The sequence below is a fragment of the Sinocyclocheilus rhinocerous genome, unplaced genomic scaffold (assembly GCF_001515625.1).
Source record: "Sinocyclocheilus rhinocerous isolate Xijiao unplaced genomic scaffold, SAMN03320098_v1.1 scaffold21, whole genome shotgun sequence".
NCBI lineage: Eukaryota > Metazoa > Chordata > Actinopteri > Cypriniformes > Cyprinidae > Sinocyclocheilus > Sinocyclocheilus rhinocerous.
The window spans coordinates 781132-791388 of NW_015641422.1; the positions used below are offsets into that span (position 1 = coordinate 781132).

Sequence of the window (10257 nt, forward strand, 5' to 3'; positions counted from 1 at the left end):
CCCTAAAATTCCACATTTCTAACAATTATGCATACAAAATACATGAACAGTAGCTGGAACCTTACAATTATAGTAATTCAACTATGTAAACAAACTTTTGTGTCTTCAGAATCTGACGAATGTGAACAAGAGCAGGAACAGTTATGTTTTCAATAAGCGTAATACCTTTGTTAGGTTTGGATGTTGCAAAGTTGAACCACCATCCACATTTCTACATCATACACCTTTTAATATTTATCAGCTCTCGATGTTTTGAAGATCATATCAGATTTATCAGATCTTCATCAATGTGATTTTCTGATAACATGAAACTTTCTAACCAACAGCTTTCTGTTGCACACGACGAAATCTCAGCTATGCCCAATTCCATCCAGCATGAAGTTTAAGATCAAGTTAAATCAGATATTCCTCCCCCGTTCTGAAAACTCTGACAGATTCTGGAGTTTTGTAAGGTGTCAGTTCACCTCCCTGTGTCTAAGCTGAGATAATGAGAATGTGGACAGAAACTTTCCCTGCTGCGATGACACCCGCTGAGCCATAGAATCTCACCGGGTCAGAGTCCTCTGGGATGGCTGTTACATTTCAGTACAATCCGAAATCTGTGGTCCACTTCCTGTGCTGATGACTGCATACAGTGCATCCTGAGAGGAAACAGTCCAACGATTATCTGGTGGCATTAAAAGCTTTGTTAATCACGCTGCTCTAGTTTTGAAATAAACATGAATGTCTGGCCCAGATGTAAATAAATGCGGTGTTTTTCCTCATCACTTATCTTCTGCTGTGACAACTGTCAGTCAAACTGTAGCAATGCAGCACGTGGACGTGACAGCTGTGTCATGAGATCCTGATTGATAAAGTCAGATGTACAGTCTTTAAGCAGCAGTTCTGTTGGGAGGGCATGAATATTGATTGTATTGATTAATCTGTCCTCTATGTGTGGTTTGAATAGCTACATTACTACAAAGTCTTTAAGTGAAGTTTAAATTGATTATTGTGTTTTTTTATGTTTGATGGGAGGGGGATTATGTAAAATAAACACATTAAAAACACTGAGCCATCTTCACTAATTAATGGTGTACAGTAATGTGGTATTTGTCTCACAAAGTCAGCCTTTTAAAGAATAATGCATCTAAGAGGTAAGCACTGCTATATTAACACTTTTCAATTATATTTTGGCAGGTAGAGATCATTTATATTGGGGTAAATTGCCATGTGTCATTTCTGTTAACCAAAACAACCTCTATGTTTTCCATTTTTGCAATTTCATAAATATATATTAATTGTTTTACTGTTTAAATGTAATACTGTTCAAATATATTTACTTATTAATGAACAACAAATATGTTTACTGTATATTGAAAATATGCAGAATAATATATTGTGTTAATATATTACAATATATTAAATAAGGAATTGCTGCTTTTCATACCCTGAACAAAATTATAAACGCAACGCTTTTGTTTTTGCCCCCATTTTTCATGAGCTGAACTCAAAGATCTAAGACTTTTTCTATGTACACAAAAGGCCTATTTCTCTCAAATATTGTTCACAAATCTGTCTAAATCTGTGTTAGTGAGCACTTCTCCTTTGCTGAGATAATCCATCCACCTCACAGGTGTGGCATATCAAGATGATGATTAGACAGCATGAAAATATGACAATATATTTACTTGTATATACTCGTAATGTATGTGATTTTATATTGAATCATATTGAATATATATTGTACTATATACATATCAAATATTGTGGTATGTATGTATTAAATTTAACATTGAAAATGAGTAAACTGAGAAGACCATACGCTTTAAAGAAGCACTATGTAACTTTTGGCGCTCTAGCGGTTAATAAACAGAACTGCACACATCCCGCGGAAGAACATTCCAACCGGAGCTACTTCTCTAAGTTTATGTCTCTGGCGATTCACGCAGGTATGTGTTACTCCGCAGCGGTGACGACCCGACCAGGCTACAATAGTCCAAATATAAGTACTTATTATAAGTGTACCGTAGTGATTCGGAATAAGACAAAAACGCGGTTTGGAAGATGAATTCATGATGTACTCGCTCATTATATACATTTTGCAAATTTTGAACACAGAAAATTTTACATAGTGCTGCTTTAAACATGCTTTATATATATCAAATAATATCTAATACTAATAAAGTAATCTTACACCACATATCTGTAATTAAAATGTATTATATGCTTACATTTTATAGCTTATATAATGGCTTTTAGCAATATTGAATTACATAAAATCATTTTGAAACAGAAATAACAGCATATAGTATATATTTATGAAAAATATATGTACCCGAAATTAGCTTTTTAGTAAGCAGTGATATATGGAATTGATTGTATTTTAATATAATAATCATAACTTTCGATTACAATTTTATAATTGCAAAACAAAACTTAATTACAATGAATGTAGGCTATTATGAATTATAATTAATTATAAAGCAATAATTATAAAATAACGATTATTGTTGTTGTTTTTGTTATTACGTTAATTATAATAGTAACATATATATTTTAAAAAATCTTCGAATAATATTGCTTGTTCTTGTTAAGAGGAGAGCCCCAATACGATACAATGTCTGCTGTTTCCACATTTAAAAGTCAGACGCATTTATCCAGGTTTCATTAGATTCACTCCAACCCTATAGTTTACTGTCTGTCTGAGATTTTACCCACATGTTTACACAGAAGCAGCGTTCTTGTCAAGTTGCACGGGCTTCTTTTTGTCTGACGGGTCTCGCTGACAGTGCCATCACCGTGATTGGTCAACTGCCACGTCAATCAAAATACCCAGCACGCGATTGGTATAAATGAGTCTCTCCGCTCCGCCTTCACTCCGCGTTCGGAACACTTCCGCTAAGCCGCCATGCACTGCGGAAGTTGAATTGTTACAGTCGGACACTGTGGAAACACTGGAGTGGTCGCGCGAAGGTGGCGATTTAAGAGTCGTAAACACACTGTAGGCGCCTAGGACTGGGCGGAGAGAGGGTTTAAATAGTTCATAATCACCACAGACCCACGGAAACAGTGAGGGAAGGGTTTCAAACAGCGCCTTAAACCCCCGTCAGGTCCCGTGTGTGTGGGCGCAGCGAGGCGGGAGGAGATGGAGCCCTCGCCGGCTAAGGGTAAAGCGCAGGGTCGCCTTCTGGTGTCCACCAGCCTGGACGCCAAAGATGAGCTGGAGGAGGTAGGGATCGACGCATTCCCATCGGCCGTCAACATACGTGTCAGCGCGTCCTTCACAGCACACATTTGCGAAGAAAAACATGGGGAAAACTAAGTACAATAACAAAAGGACGAGCAGAATGGAGAAGCTGACACTATCAGACTTGTAGAGCAGGGATGGCTTTTGTAGTCTTTTATTATCTTATTTGTTGATTCAAATATAAAGGAAGGAGTTGAGGCAGCGGTGTAAACATGATGTGTGCTGAACATGCAATGATGTTATCATGTCGTACATGTACTAATGACAGCTGATGGTGTCAGTGACTCTCCATCTGATGGGGAAGGTATTAAAAATGGCAGTCATGCCTTTAATTGAGATTAGACTATTTATGCATGAACTATTATTGGGATCTGTAGAGTTATTTTGTTGTTTGGTGTTTTTGGCATGGCATTCATGCATGCATTCATATTGCTCTGTACTCACCGGTTAGTGTGTGTGTGTGTGTGTGTGTGTGTGTTTGTTTCAGCGCCTGGAGAGGTGTGTGAGCATCACCACATCTATAACCAATGGACTGTCGGAGCGGGAAGCCAATGATGCTCTCACTGCTCATGTGAGTGTTTATCAGTTATACCCACTTATGATAACACATCAGAATTCACAAATCATGAAAACCTGGGCATAGAACGGAATTTTAAAACATAGAATGGAATTTTAAAGTTGTGATTTTTCAGGCCTGGAAAAGTAGTGTAAATTAGTTCAATGCTAAAAAGACTTTAATGTAGAATTCACTTTTTTTCTAGATTAGCTCTGTTTGAAAATGTTTAATCACCTATATTGTTCTTTTTGAGTGCTTGTGTAGACAACACCATGTCCACATAACTTTAAGATATCTGTTGACTCTTATTGTGGAAGTTTGTATGCTAAATATTATCATTTAAATCTATTACTTGGCATAGACATTGCTGTGATTTTTAAATGTATTTTAAAATCAGATTTTTTTTTCTGCCAGTTATCAATCAGCTGTAAATGAATACAAATTCACTGGTCGAAAAGTGTGGGAACCCTGTTATCCTACACATGTAATTAATGTGAAACAGAAATTGGGCACTTCTTTGCTATTCATAATGTGGAGGTCCATCCTTTTATACTTTAGGAAATGTAAGCAGTAATACTGTATGCTTCGCTGTATTGGGAATATAGTTGTGGCAGAAAGGTTTTGTTTTGGCACATACTGGAAATTCTCTTCAACTGCTTTAGCTGTGACAGTCAAAATTATTTTATAAAACAGATACTAGAGCATAAAGTCTCTTTATGCTCACCAAGGCTGTATTTGTTTGATCAAATTCCGTAAAAACGGTAATATTGTAAAATATTATTACAGTTTAAAATAACTCTTTTTCTATTTGAATACATTTTTAAATGTAATTTATTTCTGTGATCAAAGCTGAATTTTTAGCATCATTACTCCAGTCTTCAGTGTCACATGATCCTTCAGAAATCATGCTGATTTGCTGCTCAGGAAACATTTTTTTTATCAGACAGAAGAACAGCATGACATTTAGCCAAGGCCTTCTGGCTGCTGGTTAATGCATGTTGAATTGTGGTGCATAGGTGAGGTACATTGGATCAAATCTGGCTTGCAACTTGTAATGTCCTGATCCAACTACCCTGTCTCCTCTTTAACATTTCATTCATGACTGGCTTGAAATTTGAGATCGATAAAAGTGGCTAAAAGGTCTAAAATAAAATTCAAAAACAATTTGATGATGATGTTTAATGGGAATGTGTGTGTTCAGGTGTGTAAGGGTCCACCGCAGCATGAGGAGGTGTGTCTGGGTCTTTTCATGCTTCTGCTCACAGAGCCCCCACAAGCACAGAGGGTATGTTGATGCTTCGTACATGAGATCTTATTCACATACATACATGCATACCACAGAAAGCTCTTCTACTTGCACTGTTCTCCCAGAATCCCACCATTAACATTGTAGTGTGTCCTGCAGTGCTACAGAGACCTGACGTTGGTGAATCGGGACGGTATGAATGTGGTGCTCATCAAAATCAACCAGATCCTTATGGAGAAGTTCCTCAAGCTTCAGGACGTGTGCCGTACACAGGTGGGCTCCGGTCTGATGTCATTTAACAACACTGAATTTAACAGTAACACACTGGTGACGTCTCGTCTTATGTGTGTGTGGGCAGCTGGTGTGGTTGGTCAGAGAGCTGGTGAAGAGCGGAGTCATTGGAGCAGATGGGGTTCTCATGACGCTCATGAAACAGATCGCTGGTGCGTTCACACACCGATGCAAATCATGCTACATTGACAGTGTATCATGTGTCTAACTTGCGTCAATCTGCAGGGGGAGACATCTCCAACAAGAACCTGTGGTTGGCAGAGAGCGTGTTGGAGATCTTGGTGGAGCAGAGGTGAGAAGTTTTGAGTCGAACAGCATGCAGTGTGACTGTTGCACTGTGGGCGATAACTACGTCCATGCAAATAGACCAAATAGACCAGCTTCGTGAATGTGTTTGTGTGATGGACAGAGAGTGGGTGCTGAAAAGCGGGATGTTGGTGGCCATGTCTGTGTACACGTACCTGAGGCTCATAGTGGACCATGGGACGCCAAACCTGCTGCCTTTCAGACAGAAAGAGGTGGACTTCTGCATCGGTCTGCTCAGAGAGAGGGTGAGTACTGGAAAGAGTTCAGTTCTGGACACAGTGTTTCTTTTTTTGTGCATGTTTTTAGTTACATGAAGTGCAAGGCTAAAGTATTTTGGGGGAATTTGTGCTTGTGTCTGTCTGTGTTAATCATTTAACCCTATAACGCCTACTGTATCATGTTTGATATGCAACTTGCAACATGATCAAAACTTCTGAAAAACCTGTTGTACACAATCTACTGCATGCCTTCTGTCGTCTGAATGATAGTTGAAACTTCACATCTTTTTGCTGTGAAATCTTTAGTCATTTTTATGAAGTAAATGTAAGAAACACTACTATATTTCTATTATATATTCTGTTTCAAGATGAACATTTACTGGACTGAAGCAACTTAAATTTACTTGATTATCCATACAATGTTAATTTGTTCATCTCTCAATCATCATTGTATTGCATTGCCTTAATATGTTTTGACCTTCACAATAAAAACTACAGAGCTAAGACATATTATTGGGGGATATAGAGTGACAACTAATTTGTGTAGTTGGGATGTGGTTATATCACATGCTCTTACACACATGATGCAAAACTTTTAAATCTGGATCACAACTTTTCTTAATACCATTATCTGTATAAAAAGCCAAAAAAAAGGCCAGGAATGAAAAGAAAGATAAATACTTTTTATTTAGAGCGACTCACCATAGACTCATTTCAAGGGCGCTGGAGCCGGCAGAGGTGAAGTGTCTCGCTCAAGGGCACTAAAGCAGGATTGTGATGTCTGTATCTGGGTCAGCAGTTCCCAAGAGAGCACTTTGGATTTAACTTGTGACTTGGGCTTGAACCAGCTGTGATTAGATTAGGCTGCCAGCAATTATTCAACAGATTTATAGACACCATGAAATCGAAATTGACTGTACGTACCTTATGTGAATGTTCCTGCTCTTTTAGTGCACTGGAGCTTCAACTAACAGTGATTTTGATAATCAAATAATAGTCATATGGCATGTAGGTAAACAAATTAAATATTTATATCTATAATATACACTGCTGTTCAAAAGTTTAGGGTCAGTAAGATTTTTTTTTTAATGCCCAACGAGGCTGTATTTATTTTTTCAAAAATACATTAACAGCAATTTTGTGAAAAATTATTACCATTTAAAATAACTGCTTTCTATTTGAATATATTTAAAAATATGTGACCCTTGACCACAAAACCAGTCTCAAGTCGCTGGGGTATATTTGTAGCAATAGCCAAAAATGCATTGTATGGGTCAAAATGATTGATTTTTCTTTAAGCCAAAAATCATTAGGACATTAAGTAAAGGTCATGTTCCATGAAGATATTTTGTAAATTTCCTACTGTAAATATATCAACTTAATTTTTGATTAGTAATATGCATTGCTAAGAACTTCATTTGGACAAATTTAAAGGCGATTTTCTAAATATTTTGTTTTTTTTTGCACCCTCAGATTCCAGATTTTCAAATAGTTGTATCTCAGCCAAATATTGTCCTATCCTAACAAACCATACATCAATGGAAAGCTTATTTATTCTCAATTTTAAAAAAATTGACCCTTATGACTGGTTTTGTGGTCCAGGGTCACATATACTTTATTCCCGTAATGCAAAGCTGAATTTTTAGCATCATTACTCCAGTCGTCAGTGTCACATGATCCTTCAGCAATCATTGTAATATGCTGACTTGCAGCTCAAGAAACATTTCTAATTATTAGCAATTAAAAAAAAAAAAAAAAGCTTAATATTTTTGTGGAAATCATGATACATTTTTACTAGATTCTTTGACTAATAGAAAGTTCAAAAGAACAGTATTTATTTGAAATACCCTGTTTCCATCCACTCAAATTGTAATGCATAAAACAGTTTTTCTCACATTACAGATGTTATTGCTGTTGTTATGGTTTCATATTTTCTTGCCATTCAGTGGAGTTTCATGTTTTTAAATTGCTATGTGTCTGTGTTTGAACAGTTTATGGAGTGTTTTATCATGGGGAGGGATCTGGTCAGACTCTTACAGAATGTGGCTCGTATTCCTGAGTTGGAGTTGCTGTGGAGAGACCTGCTGCACAATCCTCAGACCCTTAGCCCACAGTTCACAGGTGTGTGGGAGGGAATCTCTACAGTAATGCACATAAATAGTATGCACAGTAAAATCTGTGTGTGTTATAAAATTGGTCTGTCTTGTCCCGTCCTGCTGCAGGTATATTGCAGCTCCTCACCTCCAGAACCTCACGCAAGTTTCTGGCCTGTCGACTCACCCCTGACATGGAGACCAAGCTGCTGTTCATGACCTCACGGGTAAATACACACAAACACTGACACCTGACACTGAAACCACAATACGTTTATGACTTGAAAGGCAAACACTCTTGCTCTTCCTGGCTGCAGGTTCGGTTCGGCCAGCAGAAGCGCTATCAGGACTGGTTTCAGCGGCAGTATCTGTCCACAGCTGAAAGCCAATCGCTGCGCTGTGACCTCATTCGTTACATATGCGGTGTGGTTCATCCATCCAATGAAGTGCTGAGTTCTGACATTCTGCCGCGCTGGGCGATCATTGGATGGCTCCTGACTACCTGCACAGTAAGTAAATACTAAAAACCTTCGACTTGTACGATTTTTCTAGATGTCGTTTTGGATTCCATATCAATCTGTCTCTCTCTGCAGTCTAATGTTGCTGCATCTAATGCCAAACTGGCCTTGTTCTACGACTGGCTGTTCTTCAACCCCGAGAAAGACAGCATCATGAACATCGGTAAGAGAGGCAGGAAGCCATTATTGTGCCATTTAGATTTGACTTTGCAAACAGACATTTACAAACCACATGCTTTGCCTTCACCCAGTCACTGATGCTCTGCTTTTATCTTCCTTTGATATCTCTCTCTTTCTGTTTCTCTCTTTCGGACTCTTGTTTTTTCAGAGCCAGCCATTTTGGTGATGCATCACTCCATGAAACCACATCCTGCTATAACAGCCACACTACTGGACTTCATGTGTCGGGTGAGAAACTTTTTCTCCGTTCTTACTGCATCTAAGAGCTTGTTAATGTCATACACAGTAGTGTGAGTAATGGCCACAAAAATAGAATTTACACAATTTAAAACATCAAATCAAAATGGACCCAATTACATGTATTATGGTGCAAAATTCATCTATACATATTATTCCAAAGAATTTTTTCATACTTTTTTTTTTTTTTCAAAGTATCATGACTTTCTATTTGAAATAACAGTAACACTTTACAATAAGATCTTTGCACTTTGCATTATCTAACATTAACTAACAATGAACATTACATTAGTTACAGTATTTTCTTAATCTTTGTTAACATTAATAAAAATACAGCTGTTGTTAGGTCATGTTAGCTCAAGTCCATAACATTATTATAACAATGCAACTTTAGGTATTTTGAAAGTAACACAAAGTCATTAACTAAGATTGATGCATGCTTTAGAAGTAATTGTCAAATCTTATTGACAAAGACATATTAAAAGATGTATATTCATTATAACGGTCTTGTTGACTTTAAAAATAATTTTATTTTCAATAAAAATACAACGGTTTGTATTACTTTGTTTTAACTAATGTATTATTGTAAAGTGTTAATGATTTGTTTTTTGTCACACTTTATTTTAAGTTCCAATTCTTGCCATTAACAAACCATTAACTACGACTTTTGCCTCATTGAACTACTAATTTGCTGCTTATTAATAGGTATTATTAATATTGGGTAGGATTAGGGATGTAGAATATGGTCATGCAAAATATGTATGCTTACTCCTGCTTTATAAATACTAATAAACAGCCAATATGTTAATAATAGGCATGCTAATAAGCAACTAGTTAATAGTGAGAATTGGTTCCTATACTAAAGTGTTATTTTTTTTGCTGATGCAGCTGAAACCATGTGTGTGGGGGAAAATGATAAGAGGAATTTGCAGAGGAAGTTCTGTGTGTTGTGAATTCCAGCCTTTCAGATCTTGGGCTAACCTGCTATTTTATTCCACTGCAGATCATCCCAAACTTTTTCCCCCCTCTTGAGGGTCAAGTGCGGCAGGGCGTCTTCAGCTCTCTAAACTTCATCATGGAGAAGAGAGTTCTGGCGTGAGTTTATCATATACACACTAGGCTTGCCGCGATAGACTGTGCTGACGGTGATACCGTTGTTAAGCCGCAACACCGGTTACGTCACTTGCCTACCACGGCACCGACCCCCACCCTCGTTTTGATTTTTTATAGTAATAAAAATCATTTAGTTCAGTAAAAGAACAGACACTACAATTAAAAACTGAACGCGGCTGCTCAATGCAGTTGAACGACAGTCGCATCACACAGATCAGATTTAATTTCTCCAGTGAGGAGAGTGAGTCGAGCTGACTGACAAGAAGAGTG

The 10257-nt window shown here is 37.5% G+C and overlaps 1 protein-coding gene across 1 annotated transcript in view; it reads left to right on the forward strand.

Moving 5' to 3' along the window:
• The first annotated feature begins 2876 nt into the window (after positions 1–2876).
• ints3 (integrator complex subunit 3) overlaps positions 2877–10257 on the forward strand; it is a 17360-nt gene continuing 9979 nt past the window's right edge. Inside the window, exons 1-13 of the mRNA XM_016571405.1 lie at positions 2877–3211; positions 3717–3800; positions 4987–5070; positions 5191–5304; positions 5390–5474; positions 5548–5614; positions 5732–5873; positions 7838–7967; positions 8069–8166; positions 8257–8448; positions 8533–8620; positions 8786–8865; positions 9878–9969. Coding sequence (XP_016426891.1) covers positions 3128–3211; positions 3717–3800; positions 4987–5070; positions 5191–5304; positions 5390–5474; positions 5548–5614; positions 5732–5873; positions 7838–7967; positions 8069–8166; positions 8257–8448; positions 8533–8620; positions 8786–8865; positions 9878–9969 — 1340 coding nt within the window. The 5' untranslated portion in view covers positions 2877–3127. The remainder of the gene's footprint in view (positions 3212–3716; positions 3801–4986; positions 5071–5190; positions 5305–5389; positions 5475–5547; positions 5615–5731; positions 5874–7837; positions 7968–8068; positions 8167–8256; positions 8449–8532; positions 8621–8785; positions 8866–9877; positions 9970–10257) is intronic.